A 16,580-nucleotide genomic window follows, 5' to 3' on the forward strand; every position below is an offset into this window, starting at 1 on the left:
TTTCTCCCACGATGTTTTGTAGTACGACGTTTTTGCCTTGCGTTGTTTTCTCCGCGACGTTTTCGTCCGCGATGTTATCGGCGGATACCCCGGGGAGAAGCCAGGGGATGAGAGATTCCGGTTCCCGTCTTGTTCCGGTCCTGATCCAGTCCTGTTTTAGTTCCAGTCCGGCCGTTTAAGTCCAAAACACGTAGGAGCGGAAGTCTGAATCCAGAGAATGGAGATATATGCCGAAAGGGCTAGATGGATTTAGTCTTTTAAAAGAAAGTGTTCTTCACCGTGCCGGCACAGCTGTTACTTTAAAGCATTCTGAATATTTCCACCTAAAATGTTAAGTTTTCGTTTATGATGTTAAGTTTTCATCATTGTTGAAGTTCCAGTTAAATAAACCTTTAAGTTTTAGACAAGGTTTTTGTGTTCTTCAGAAAATTTTAGATTCGAAGTCAGATATATCACATAGGATTTAGTGGAAAAATCAACATTATGTGATAAATCAATCTTTAATACTGCTTGAAACAAAAACAATCCACTTACACGTATACTTATTAGCAAAACCAACATACGTGATAACTGAGGCTATCAGAGTAAAATAACATGAATTCATACTACATTTGTTCAATCGATATAAGTATCCCTTCTCTTAAAAATCCCCTCTCCAGTAACCTTTTGCTCGTTACGTTTTCGCTCATTATAGTCAAACTATTTTTAAGTTCATCTGTCTTAACTGTTTTTTCAAGGTTAAAAATCCTCCATTTTATATAATCTTTGTATTGAATAAATTAATATATGGGAAAACAAGTCTCTAAACATTCGCAAATGATGCTCAGTCCGAAAAAAAAGTGAATGCGGCAGGGTCTTGAACATTCGGGAAATATAAGTATCTTAATTTAGACGTATAACCTTCTAAATAAGATTGAATATCGATTGGCCTAAATAAACTGACCGATAAAAGATACAGGCGAATTCATTCTCCTTTAATAACACGTTTTCTTCCTAATATTTATCTGCTTTTACTTCATACTTGCGGAAAGATAGCACAATTTCGGATCATATGTAGATGTATTTTAAAGTCAAAGTTATAAAATTAATAAAAAGGATTTTGATTTCCATAAAATACAACTAGTTTTCTGACTTGCGTTAAATTTACTACGTGGGTCACCTGTTACGCAGTGTTACCTATTGGAAATCGCGCGATAAAAAATTTCCTCATTTCAAACGTCATCAAGGTACGGTATGGATCTCAAGGGCACAAGTACAACTCTAGCCTATTTTCTTCTCCCCCCTTTTTTTTCTCTTTTTAAATCTGAGGAACATCGTGTGTATACCAGCAACGTCATTATTTTCAATGAAAATATTCAGCGTATTTTTATGTGGAAATCATTAATGATTTCTAGTAACAATTCCCAAATATTCTGGAAAACTCTTCTCAATAAATATTTTATGTAGTCTCAAAAGTCGAATATGCCCATATCATTTAAAAATTACTTGAAAAAATAAAAGACCACTCATGATCACAGAGCGAAGGTCAAGATTTACTACTGAATATTTAATCTCTTTAAAAAAATAAAATATGTCTTCACATACTGGCCACGGATGCGGAAAGCGCGATTAGCGTGAAATGAAGCTAACAGCTGAATTAATTTTTTCCGATAATTTTATCAGTAACTTAATTCATAACCAGAAAAGCAAATATCACACCTTCAGACGGTTACTGGTGGGTTGTATAGCATGTATTTATAAGAGGTAATCACACCCAACACACAACACGTAAATGGAAGGAAGAAAATATAATACCTCAACACACATGGTCATCCTACCAATTGCCAAATGGTTAAGACAGCTGAATACTGGTAGTTGACCTGGTTTCAAGCTTAGGCAAATGGGCTGGATGCACGGTTGGTTTTCCCCATGTGTAGCGTAAATACAAGCCAGTTTCCCTTAGAAAATCCACCACGAAGGTATCCTTTCTTGTAGGCAGATAGCCGTCGTCTGCTTTGCCATATTCAAATAACCTCACCTCAACACTACAAGTTCGGAAGATTTCATGAATGTGTTATACGATATACTTCAGGCGCTCAGTTGACTGAACTGTACAAAATATTATTTACCTGGTAGTGAAAAAAAAAGAGTACCCCCCCTTACCATCTAGTTAGCAGAACGAACATATTTCATCCATTGTCACAAACATCCTAGACGCACACAACTGTATTTCCAAGAGGCAGAAGGAATGCTATTCAAATTTCAAGGGCATTTAACTCCACTGTAGACAAGATTTCGTTACATTCCCTTCACAGCATAGAATAAAATGACTGTCCACGACAATTTTCAACACTTTAATAGGAGCTGCCAATGAGTCGTTAATTATCATATTACGCATTCTTAGCCCAAATGCAAAAGTAATGACAGCCATATGTTTTCTATTATGAAAGTGATACGCCGCCGGTCAGTTCTTATCTTAAATTCATTACCATTAAAAACGAAGCTTCATATAATCTGCAAACGGAGCTGTTTAATTTGTACTCTGGTATAAATCTTATTCAAAAATTTTAAGGTAAAAGATTTTATCAATCTTTTTACATGCCTGTCAAAAGATAAATGTGTGTTAATGATTGTGAAAGATAAAAAAACCTCAATTACAAATTTTCGCAAATAAGGTTAGGTTAGGTTATTTAATTACGGCAAAGCCTCGAGGGCTATCTGCCTAAGGGGAGGGATGCCTTTCGTGGAGGACTTCCTAAGAGAAACTGGCTCGTATACACGTTACACATGGGGAAAACCACGAAAACACCCATGCAGCCGGCCCGTTCGCGGGATTCGAACCTCGGACTGAACTATCAGTGTTCAGCTGATAGTTCCGCTCGGCCGCTGGTGGGCCTTTCGCAAATAAGAATAATCGCTTTGTTTCTGAATACATTATGTGAACATCCCCTTCCCCGCAGCTGAAAATTAGCATGTTTAAAAAAAAAAAAGAATTCGATTGAGCAATGAGCGTCTACAATTCGTGATAGTACTTTTTTGGTACGTATCGAAGAAAAATTTGATAAATAAAAGAGAATCAGTTGTCATTATTTATTCTTAAGTTTCGTACCACTTGGGAAGCTTTCGTAATTTATTTTCAGTTATATAGTGGTTAGAAATAAATGCTTGTTTGAAATTAAATATTTAGCTATTAATACATTTGTATTACAAAGTGTAATCAACAGAATTTTTTTTTGCAGATCCCAGTCTTCAGATTTCAGAGAGAAAATAAATTGGAATTTTTTTCCTTTGCGTCATTACTATTACTCTTCGTGTATCTTTTGATAAATATTTAGCAAAAGAAATTTAAAATTTAGTTAAATTTTTTTTTGTTAAAATATTTTCATTCTGGTTTAAAAAAAAAAATCGGCCAGTTTGCAATTTCAGTTTGAAGCCACTGACATAAATATCAACCAAACTACAAAACAGATTCCCTTATAAAATTAATATTTCTCTAGCTACAAAATGACCCTTATATATATATATATATATATATATATTTTTTTTTTTTTTTTTTTTTTTGTACTTTTCCGTTTTGCCGGCGCAAGCGATAAAGTCGCCAATAATGGTACAACCGATGCCAAAGGGAATGTTCCCGCTGGTAGCCTTTTACGCCTTATTTTCAAAACAAATCGCAACTTTTTCTTACCAGATTGATTGTTTCTTTCAATACTGGCATATCATTACATAGAATTTTTATCAGATAGTTCAGTTTTATGTCTAAGGCAATTTTCGGCAATTAAGTCAATTAGGATGCAATCACAGCGTTTACCCGAAGCCGAAAATATAGAAAAGGTAATGTCAAGGGTTAAATTCATCAATTCTAATGAGAATGCATTAGCGAAGTAAAGCACTGCAGTTTTATATAATTTCTGAGTAAGTTATTCGTACGCATTGAAATATTTCTTGCATTTAAACTTGTGTTCCAAATTAAGATTTAACTTGAAATTAATGTAGATAATTACTGAGATAATTAGATTTTTGTAGAGTAGTTTACGTGACATGAGATCGCTTGGGGTCACGTGATATGAATCGGCGAATCATGATGTTGAACCATGAAAGCATAGTAAATTCTTAAATTAATGTCTTTTTACAAATTTGTTGTCTTTATTTATTGGCCTTTTATAAAATTTTAAGCGATATTAAAAATGTTTATGCCTTCTTTTTTAAAAAGAATTCTTAGAACTAACATATTTTTAAATATTTTTTATGTGTATACTGTATGTTGTCGCCAATAAAGTCTGCTTGGCGAGATTTGCGCCGGCGAAACGGAAAAGTACCTTTTTTTTTTTTTTTTAAAGTCCAAAGCCTACTGAGGGACTACTGTTTTCGCTTTGCGATTTTGCGTGGAATCACTTTGAATGTACGTTTCACTTTTCAAACTGTTGCCACCAAATATTATCGCTTTGTATTATATTTGAAGAAATTGAGTAATGAAGAATCTGAATAAATGTATGCATGTTTCTCGCATTGTCATAAAATAATGGTACCTAGAGACATCAAATTTTGAATGACTTAATCCAACTGCGAATATGGGCATGTGGAAGACCAAATTGGAATTTGTTTTATTATCAATTTCATATTTTGTAAAACTTTAACGAATTTTTGATTAGCAAACTTAAGGATTTCAAAGCGAGCAATGGCAACACTCTACGGGGGGGGGAACCTTTTTATCTCCAGCGGAAATGTGTATCGGAAATTCTAATGATATGCTCATTTTAATATTATTTTGCGACATTACTATTGAACTGAATTTTATGGTTTAAGTGCACAGAACATGATATTTAATAAATAAAGGTAAAAAAACAAAACGTTAAAAAAACGCCCCTTTGGACGTAATTTAAAATCTGAAACCTTACAGATTCTTTTTTAAAATGTTTTCAAACAAACTTTGCAATTAAGTATGTGAAACTTTGATTCTAAAATAGGTACATTTGTACATACTCACTGCCATTCTCAGACAACAAAATGTAACATCAAGTTGTTTTAACCCTTAAACACAGAGGTGAGGTTTGTATGACTGCGCCAATATTTTAGAACTGCGAAACTGTTTAGTTACTGTATAGCTATTATATTCCCTTTCAGTACTTTCATCAAATTGACATAAAATACAACTATTTTTAAATTTTTATTAAACTCTACCAGTTATTTTTTTTAAATAATTTTTAAAATTGGGCCACAGTCATATAGACCACACCTCTGCATTCACGTTACTTTTCTCTCGCATAAGGGGGCATGGCTTTATCACTACTTGAGTGTCGAACTTGTATAAGAACTTAACTCTAGAGGTTTGATGTATGTCGGTAATATGAAAAAAAAAAAAAAAAAGAGAGAGAGAGAGGAATACGAAGCGAATTTTTTCCAAATAAAACGAAAAGTGAAGGATGCCCATATTCTAGAATTATTCTACTGCGAATATGGGCATATAAGGACTTTCTAGGTAAAAGTGAGTCGTATTCATTTTGCCCATGGCGAATACCATGAAATCGCAAGCCCCCGTCGCCGGGATGTTAACCCGGCTTCAATAAACGTAAAAAAATTATTTCATGATCTGAGCTTAATTCAGAACGCTAGAAACTGATTTGGTCTTTACGAATAGTCTAGACCCGTGTCTTCAAGAGTTCCAGGAGCCCTTCATATTGCCTTTTGCTAGAGACCTAAACATTAATTTGCAAGGTATTTCTAATATTTTTCATAATGAAATTAAATGAAATTACTTTTATTTTTAAAAATGCATACCTCTGATTATTAACTCATGAATCTCCAAGGATACGGAAACCACAGTTCAAGAATTGCTCGCTTAGTTCTATTCGGCCAATCCAACAAACTAGACTTTCGAAACGATGGGTTGCGGCCCAAAAGTGGAGTCCGGTCACAGTTTTGGAAGGTCACAGAAAGTTCTAAACTAAGGACTGAAACAGCATAAATTTATACTATTCAAAGCAGAACAGTTGAAGGCGGGGGGGAAGGGCGTGAGAATTTCGAAATGCGTTCATCTGGTCAAAGAAAGAACAGCGTTTTTTCGTAAATAAAATCAAACTTGCTAAACGAAGTTTTTCTGTAATTGATGCACTCTTAGTTGTACGAGTTTATACATTATATTCTATTACTAGTTTTTTTATTGTGCAAAAGCGTTTTTTTTTATAGTTTATTATATCGTATCGTGTATTTGTATCGTAAAAATTTTAGTAGTTTTTCCAACAAATGGAAAAACGGCCAGCACTGAAATTGAATCTATAAATGACATATAATATATAAATGAACTTCATAATTAAGCTTAGATATACCACCTTAAATATATAGTTATGAGAAAGAATGCTCAGCATAGAAGTACTTTCTAGAAGGCATTTTTTAAGGCAAACTAGCTCATATTTACGTCGCAGCTGGAGAAAACTACAAGCGCCTATATCGCCAGCGAAATAGATGACCTACGACAACTACCAGTTTAACATACACCATCCTTTATATGTATATAGATTAAAAAAAAAAAAACTCTCATATCATTTCGCTTTTCTATTAAAGGTTGCACAAAAAATGTTTTTTTAATATTTAATACTTTTTATTTGTTTGTGCAAAAGTCTACTTCAGCATAATATACTAAAATCGGAAAATTAAATACAGCATGTTACATTATAAAAATAACATAATTATAAAAAAGCTTTTGTAAAAAACATTTAAAAATTCTTCCTTTCTATGACTAAAAACGAATGAATAGGGTTTTCATCGTCTCCCTACACGTGATGTCAACACAGGCTAGTTTTTTTAAGTCCTTCATTAAGGCTTTCTTTACCTTAGGAGATAGACCTCATGTATACTTTCACATAAATAATAAATTCAAACAATTTTAGACTAACCATAAAGCACAGCTACAATTTTTTCCCCCTGCAGTTCTTTACTACTTATAAATATCCAACACATTTATTCAAAGGTTTCTTAGCAAGTATCTGTAGATGGTGTTTTAAAAATCCTCATGCAGTTTTAATTGTTTAATATCTTTAAATGCACAGATGATAGACAAGCCTAGCAAAATGCATATAAGAGCTTTACTTAAGTTTTATTGCAATGCAACTCGTATTTCTAACATGATCACCTTTAACAACACATTCTAAATAAATTCTTCTCTGGCTTGTTGAAAATATTTTGCAGTTGTTATTTAATTATGCTTTTGTGATTTGCATTCTAAATTCAACTAAATGTAATTCTGATGAGCAATCAACTATTTTGATATGAACCAATGGAAAAGAGCTCACTGGAACCAAATCAGTTGAGTATGGTATACAAGCAATCGTTCTTGCTGTACAATCCACATTTCTGGGAAAATGTCCCTTAACAAATTTTAGTTCACAGCATATGAATGCATAAAAATGATATATATTAAAGAAATCTATATGTAGATTGCAAAATGAAAAATTATTAATATTTACAGATCCATAATGATTTGTTAGAAACCATGTACATAGATGGTATGCAAATTTATGAATGAAATTCTTATGCAATGGTAGTTGTCATCTACATATATCATAACAAACAGCAACACTATTTTAACAGACAATTCCTAAATTCCCCTAGCTCCTTGAAGCAGACCAATCCACTCTTATTTAACAGACAACCATTGATAATGGATAAAGAAAGGTCTTTGTCCTGCGATTTTCTGCTAATAGGAGGTTCAATTGCATTTCTCTGTTATTTGTCTATTTAAATTATGTAACTAAACACATTCAAGAAATGATACATGCTATTCATGTTCATTAGCACAGAAAATGTCTTCTACATTTTGCTTGTAACCTTACAATACTCTTATCATTTTCTCTTCCCCATACTAGTTTAAGCTTCAAAAAAGATTTTTATGGTCAGAAAAAAATCCGAAATACTTATAAACAAGCCACTATCCTTAAATAACAGTGTGCATGGGATTCAAAAACAATTAAATAATTCTGAACTTAAAGAAATGTTATATTAGCCCTTCTTAAATATATTTCAGGTCCCAGCTCTAGGGTTTACATCGTCCGAAACAAACTCTAAGACTTCTAAATTCTAAAAGTTTTGCCACTCCTAAATTCTGCTGCCCAATGCGAATGCACCAGCTCTGATGCTGGCCCTGTATATACCTGCCCGAATAAAAAATACAAATCTTTTCCACTGGCTGACTGCTAAATAAAAAGAAAAAAATTATTCAAATCTTGAAATGTCACAGTACAGAGTAACAACATGTAGAACAATGCTAAATTAACCAATCAAGTGAAATCAAAATTCTTTCAAGATTTACAAAATTAATACAATAAACTATGAATATTAAAAGAGGTGAAAATGGCAAAACACTAGAAGGTTACAACTATAATGTAAAAGAAATTTTCTATGCTAATAAACATGAAAGGCATGAATCATTTTTTGAATATGTTTAGTTACTTAAGTTTTAATATACAAGTGTGTGGACTATAACTTAAATTGGCAATGATGAAAATATACTGCAAATGATACACAATAACATACTTTAAATTAAACAGAGATTTCAAATATTAAGATATGATAAAAATATTTCTGATAATAAATAAAAATTCATAAAAGTTAAATAAAACTCTGATCAAAATGTATTTTTACACTGTTTTATTTTGGAGCAGGATGCACTCTTTTCTTGTTATGAACAAACATATTTATGATTATTCCATGAATTTCAGCAAACATCAAAGATAAAGTTATGTTGATTTTACGTAAAATTAATAAAATATACTCATCTCTTCAAGGCAGGAAATGCATTAGTGTAACTCCTTTTATACAGGCTTTAAGATCAGTTCATGGTATGTTGCTTTCAGATTTTCTCTTGTAGTTTTCGTAAGGCAGTTTAAAAAGATCACCAAATTTTACTCTACAGTTTCTAATTACTACCAAATTTTACTTTACAGTTTCTAATTTAATATTAGAAACTGAACATACACTGAAATTGACATCAACTAAAGATTTATAATAAAAGACTAATAAATGTAAACGAAATATTTGTTTTCTTCTAGGTCTCTATAAAAAATTTGTTTTTAGATAAGTTTTTAAAAGATTATATTTGAAATACTATTAGATTTTTACAGAAAAACTATTTCAAATGGAGTGCTATTATAAGTAGACATACCAGACATTCTGGATTAGATCAGACAGTTCAGGATTTATAATTACATCCAAGATTTTTAAATGACATCCACTGCATATCTAGTTAATCAATTTCATCATTAAATATGTTCTAATAGAAAGGTTTTTTTTTTTTTTTTTTTTTTTTTTTTTTCCCTGCTATGGATAAGATTGGCCTTCAGAAGAAAGGTCAATTAAAGAAAGAATCAATTACAGCTTTCAGTGCTAAAAAATATTTAAACTTAAAAGTGGATTCTAAATATTCATGTAGTAATTTTTATTAACATAAATTCCAACAATGACTTTCTATGGAAAATAATAATAAACAAAAACAAGAATTCTAGCCATGCAAGTCTTCTACAGAGCAGAAAGGCAGTAAGACATATACAATCTACTTTTCAATATCTTGAATATTTTGTTGTCAGACCTGTGAAATTCCCATTTATTCTTTCATACACACTTTCTTCTGTCATACAAGCTTATATAATGTACATGTAAGAAAAATAAAAAATATGTAAATGATCAAATTAGCAGCCTAAATTTCCCTTCTCAATTCTAAAAATAGTAACCTCTCTCTGCACTGAGTCATTTCTAGATTAATCCATGCCATACGGCTCTTACATAATTCTGGTGATGTAAATGGAACTAAAACTCAAGCAACCAATAGTCATTTTACAGCAATATTAACTATCCAATCAAAGTGCACTGAGAACCAAAACTTAGTCAGTCTGGCATAAGATTTCATCCTGAATATTACGCACTTGCTTCATACGCTTTGGCTTAGCTGAACAGCTGCCTGTCTGCTCCTTATTTCTTATTGCAAATGTACCTAAAATGTAATGGGACAGGCACATTTAATGTGCCAACTTGATTGTGGCCACAACATGTTGCTGAAATAAAAACTGAAGATTTAATCTGCCTTCACCTCGAATTTCCTAGTTATTATGGATCATCCCTTCTACCCCATCAAAACTCTACATGTCATTACTTCCAAGTTTGTTTTTATTACATACATATAGAAGGCTTTTCAGTCACTAAATTAATTTTTCGGCTAATCTTTGGAATATGGTAACAGGTAGTTTGGCGACATTTTGGTAACGCGATAAAGGTTACTTAGCTAGGACTTCAGCAGTGTACATGGATAAAGTCAAGAGTGTGCGCAATGCCATTTTTTGTGCAATTCTGGGATATTTTTTTAAATTGAAAATAGGTCGTCGACGTGTACATGGATATCGTGTATGTGCAATTCTTAAAAACGCGGCAAGCAGTGGGCGATTCTGCACTTTCTCCCAATTTCGCACCTGATCTTCGTCATGATTAAGCACTTTTGTTCCATAAAAGTTCTAGCATAAGCATAATTCAGCTAGCAGATTGTTGGAAAAAAATGTTGAGGAAAAAAAAAAAAAAAATGCCTTTACTTCGTGAAAACAAAATGGCGTCCAAAAAAACTAGCAGGTTGCTGTAGCAGGGTTGGTCACCAAATTTTTGCCAAAAAATCGCCAAGTTACCATAATCCGAAGAGTAACCAATTTTTCATAAAGTGTTCTGGACACGGCCATTGGCAGAAAATTTTCAGGGAAGAACTGGAGGCAAGTAATTGCATTAATAAATTTTTATTTAACTTTTCTACTGGGACTTCATAAGCTGAGTATAAAATACAGTATTGCATCAATAAGAAACATGTATTATGCATAAACTTTACCTATATTAACAAAACACACATTTTTTAGTAGATTCCAATGAGATGATATGTACAGTTAACCGCAAAACACTTGTGTACATTCACGATCACAAAATGAAAATTCCTACGACTTTATTATTTTACTAATATCTTTACTGAAGAATCCTTTCATTAAATTTAATATCAATTACAAAATACTGAACATCACCTCACTGAAAATTAATAAAAATACATTAAGCTGAAACCTGCATAATTTGTGGTTCCCCAAAAATGATAATTCTAAGATACTGAAGTTATTTACTCAAAAAGTCAAGACAGCATTCAACTGTTTCTCAGAAATCCACCTACAAAAAATCATTAATTGTTGTTTAAACTGCTTGCACTGCACTAAGCAATTTTTTTTAATATAAAACTAAAGGGTTTAAAAAAAATTCACCTTGAATACTTTTAATGAATGCATTATGCAGCAGCGATTTGGAAGCAGTTTTAAGATAAGACTATATAAACAGCTAGCTGCCTTGTTAAATCAATAAGGAACAGCAAATGTGCATTATCTACCTTAGAAATAATGGCTTCACGAAAATGTTTCAAAAGAAACTGGCTCATATTCACATTACATGAGACAAAAATCCAAGACATTCACCAGGAATTAATCCGGAATGAAATACCAAATTTCAGCAATTTGCATATTTGGCTATCAGTGGGAGAACAATATTAGAGCAATGACAAACTTCAAAATTGTAGAAAACTTTTCTACTTTGCAAAATATGTACACATTTATTTAATGAAATTTATATCAGTTTCTTTTAAACTTTGAGAAGGTTACTTATAGAGTGGATGTAACTAACAGTATAATCATAATACTAATATACTACATAATGTATCAAATATATTGGTTTGTCATAAAAATTTGCACATAATTCACATCAGTCCAAAGTTTTTCAAGTTTTACATCTTATTTTAATAAAATAAATACTTAATAAAAAGCTTAAGGTAAATACAGCACCATAAATTATACTCAAATGTCGTATTTCAGAGAAGTACCAGATACTCATCTAGCAATCTCTCCAAAGTCCATAATTTTTACCCCAAACATTTGTCAAAAAAAAACAAAAAAAAATGATGAAAGGGCAAGTCATTCAAATAAAGATTAGCTATAACACTTGCCACTGACTTTGCGTGACAAAAATCATAATACAGAATTTTAGACTTTTTAGATGTTGGAACTAAGAACATTTAGTTGCTTTTAAACATGTGTTGTAAAAGTGAGTTTATTTATGCAAAATATAACAAAATCCACTTCAGAAAAGCCTTTATCCTTTAACAATCTGATTAATGGCTATTACATTTCAAATATTTAGTAATACAACTATAGTTTCCTACCTATTAAAAATAAAAAAATGGTATTTTACACACATGATTTAAGCATGTTACATTTTGCATATTTATATTCTTTTGTTCTGTCCATTCATTAAAAAAAATTACATCTGCACACTGCTAGAGTTAAATAATTACATTTAAAAAACACTACTCCTCCGAGTGCCATGGCTGGCTTTATCTGGTCATGAGATCTTTTGTCACTTGGTATATATTAGCTTATAATTTACAATATCTTGCTTTCTTACTTTCTTTAATAACATATATGTCATTTTAATAGATGTAAAGATGCAAGTTTATGAAAATAGAGCCTAAAGTAAGTAAATATACAAATTTAGCTAATAAAGGCTCTTCAAATACAGGTCTTCATGACAGATCGAAAAACCCAAGAGCCACTCAGATGGTTAAGAATTAATCAAATATTTCTTGACCTTAAACATATCCTCCTGAATGGTTTTTATCCAAAAACAACTCAAGAACTTTAAATATTTCTTTTTGTTGTTATTCAAAGATTCATCCCCAAGTTCATCAAACTATGAGCACCAGTTAAAAACTATTACTGCTAACAGTAATTGCTTCAGTGTTACGATTTTCAACAGTTTGTTACACTTTTTAATACTAACATGGAAGACTCCTGATATATCTGCCAAGCAATACAGACATTTAAAACATAAGAATGAGAAACTTGGACTTTAAACATGCAAGGTTATAGTCTTTTTAATATTTTAAAGGTTTCTATTTTAACTTAAAGCACTCTTCAAAGCTTTTTATTAATGCATTAGATCATGAAAGATTTGAAGAAATGAAAGGATATGAAGAGAATGAAATTCCCATTTTGATATTTGAACTTTTAAATGCGCTAAGATGGACACATTTAAAAACCCACAAGAAGGCATTAAATCAGATTAGTGCATTGGTATCCACAAAATAAGAGAAATGTAATAGAACTATATAATATTACAACTTTATGTCAAAAATGGACTTATTTACTGCAGTCAAAAGTATAAAAATTAAGATAAAACATGAACGACGATATAAATCTTAATGTTGCTCCCATTTTCTGCCTATGAACTTTTTACACTCCAAGAATTTCCTGCAAAATAGAGCGCAAATTTTTTCAAGAATCGAGTTTTTATGTTCTCATTCAAACAACCATAAATGTTTAATGACTGTAATATCATTCATAAAAATCTTAATTTTTGGAAAAGAAATATTTTACTCATTACAGTAAAAGAAATTTTAAATCTAGATGCATTCTTTACATTTGAATTAAATGGAAAAACAATAATCGTATCACAATACACATAATTATACTGCATAACTTACGCTAAAGCATACATACTTTCTGCATTACACACATAAGATGAGACACAAAGCTTATATGCATTTTATAACATGAAGTTTCATTAACAAAAATTTACTTACTGTATTTTCATCATTTGCTTGGAACACATGATATGCACATGGTCCATTCTGTACTTCTCTTGTCATGTAAGTGAAACATGATGGATCATGAGAAGATTGTGCAAATTTTGATATAGTCTGCAACTTGTGTTCAAACACTAACGCATTACTTTCACAACTGGCAGCTTTCAGAGACTGCTCTGTAACTTCAATGTATATCTCTTCTTCATTTTGAGAACCATGTCTTTTAATTTCTGCAATTACCCATGGAAGCATAGGTAGTGTATATCTCCTATCCAGAACTGCATAACCTAAGTAAACTACTTTAAATGTTCTTTGAAAAGTCACATGGTTTGTATGCGCTCTGTTAGCATTCTGCTCTGCACAAGAGGTCTGTTTTTCATTCAGTTGATATGTTTTCTGCTCCACATGCTGTTTCTGTGCCGAATCTTCTGTTACAGATGACATTGTATAGTTGATTTTTAAGTCAAGTGCACGAATACCATCATAAAATACTCTTGGAGGTAAATTTAAACTTCGTAAGCCACAGCCATGACGAGTGGCAATTTGACTCATATTGTTCACACTGCAGAATTACATCTTTAAACATACCACACATAAGCTACGATTACAAAATTTTAGCACTAATTTTCAGCAGATTACAGAAATATAATGTACAACGCACTAGTTCCATGAAAATACTGCTTACAGCAGTGTTTCAAAACACAAATAATATTTTTAAAGGACAAAACAAAATCCTAATAATCATCTTCTACCCCACACAGTTCGTCCTACCCACTCACATGTGCCGCTAATACACAATCTGCTCTCTAACGGCTGATGTTATTTAAACGCCCATTTCTGTTTTGTTTTGCATGTAACCACCAGCGCCATCTGTGTAAACGAAGCAATGATTGCCAGATGAAGGAAGGCGCAATTCGGCTTTTGAGATTCGGCGATAGCATACGCTCAGTTAAAACAAATTTCACGCTTATTTGAAATAAAAAAATCTATTCTGTAACATAAGAGATTCCCCGATATTTAAAAAAATTACTCCGCTACCTTAAAACTTTTTCAGCATTTAAATAAACAAAGGATTCTTTCGACAGGAAAATTGCTTCAAATCCATGCCTAATTTAGCAGAAAAAGCTCCTGAATTACGTAGACTAATTTTCAAGTTATATTAGAGCTATTTTGTTTATGGTGTTCAACTGAATAATTTTACACACAGTAAAGTGCATGGTACGATCTTGCCAAGTTCTTAAATGTCACACCAGTTTTGCTTAAAACATAGGTAATAAACTTCAAGTTCAGTCTGAAAAATTTTTAATCACCTAGTATCATATAACAAAATCTTCCTCTTCATCAACATAAAAAAAAACAGAGTCCATTAATCCATACCACGGCGAGATGTGGTGGTCTCTTTTTTATGGAGGCACCTAATAGGTGGGCCACCATTATCTCCTATGAAGAGACGAACAGTTATAACCATGCCCTCTCCGGGATTTGAACCCAGACTCTTCGGTATAGCAGTCAGGCTCCTCTAACCACTATACTGTTTGGGCGGCTCTAACAGAATCACTTGAAAGTAAGTATTTTGTTTGGCTACAGGTGTATTCTTTCTCTCTCTTTTCTGGTAAGGGTAGACCTCACATTTAACATTCAAGCTTTTATATAAGTGAAAGAAACTGATATTTTCTTTCCAATGTAAGAGCCCATCAGCGTCCGAGCGGTAAAGTCGCTGAACACTGGTAGTGCGGTCCGAGGTTCGAATCCCGCGAACGGGCTGGCTGCATGGGCGTTTTCGTGGTTTTCCCCATGTGTAACGTGTATACGAGCCAGTTTCCCTTAGAAAGTCCTCCACGAAGGCATCCCTCCCCTTAGGCAGATAGCCCTAGTGTGCTTTGCCGTAATCTCAATAAACCAAACCAAACCTTTCCAATGTAAGACAAACTTTGACTGTTTTGCGGATATGCTTAAAGTTTATAATGAAATTAAGGCAATCTTTTCCTAATTTTCGATGTAATAAAATGATCACTAGTAGCCTTAGTGAAATAAAGAAAGCCCCTATTTCTGTTGACAAGATGTTTGTATTATTTAGTATACTTGAAGAAGGGAGTGTCCTTAAAAATATTTCTTCTCTTAATATGGTTACTTCACGTGCGCTGAAGTTGTCAGTAGTTGGTTATTTTTGTATCGTATCTGGTAATTTAGTATGTGGTGTGTATTTGTTTCTAGATTTTAAGTTTTGCATTTTGTATTATTTTTAAATTTATTATGATGCCCTTAAGACTCACTCTGCCTTACATGTTTAATTTTATTTTTGTTTACATGCTCACCAGTACTACAGCTCGCCTTACATGTTTCGTTCGTAAGAGGAGTGCCATGTGACCATGATATTTTTATGCTTAGAACTTTTGTCATTCCTCAGCATTTCGAAGTACCTCTGTTACTTTGCAGTCTATTTAAAAGTAACTATTTACTCGATGGAGGTAGGTCGCCACAGACCAGGTATTACGGTGCTTGTACTACTCGTTGAAACTGAGGTACGCGCGAGTTACGCGTGCCTACAAAAGTATAGATAACCTTACCTAGAAAAATAGCAATCTTAATTGAGATAGGCATTTAACATTAAGAATGAGATTTAATAAGGAGAAGTAATATACATACATAATAATGGCTTAAGGAAGCGTACAGTCCCAACACAGCTCAAAGTTACATATCATGTGGAAGGCACAAGACGAGTTGTTTCACAGACGCACACACACAGACTGAAGTTGTTACCCAGAACTGCCAGCGAAAATTCTTCTCTTCCCGTCAGCCCGTAGGGTTTTCAAGCAGGTTTACTGTTTCTCCAATTGGCGCTTTTCTCCAGAGTTTTTGAGTCTGTATCGCCTGTTTGGCGCTGCCGCTACAAAACTTTCGCTGTATTTTAATCATAGACATAATTAATATTCCTATACATAAAATTAGAATGATTTGCCAG

At 32.6% G+C, this 16,580-nt stretch overlaps 1 protein-coding gene across 1 annotated transcript in view; it reads right to left on the bottom strand.

The window, feature by feature from the left end:
- LOC118184243 (TBC1 domain family member 1-like) overlaps positions 1 to 14,443 on the bottom strand; it is a 335,166-nt gene extending 320,723 nt beyond the window's left edge. The window contains exon 1 of the mRNA XM_085809767.1: positions 13,616 to 14,443. Within this exon, the coding sequence (XP_085665893.1) occupies positions 13,616 to 14,170 (555 nt within the window). The 5' untranslated portion in view covers positions 14,171 to 14,443. The remainder of the gene's footprint in view (positions 1 to 13,615) is intronic.
- Between the last annotated feature and the right edge of the window lie 2,137 nt (positions 14,444 to 16,580).

This window comes from Stegodyphus dumicola, chromosome X2 (genome assembly GCF_044657685.1).
Source record: "Stegodyphus dumicola isolate Sdum_Otavi_A_Nest chromosome X2, ASM4465768v1".
Taxonomy (NCBI): domain Eukaryota; kingdom Metazoa; phylum Arthropoda; class Arachnida; order Araneae; family Eresidae; genus Stegodyphus; species Stegodyphus dumicola.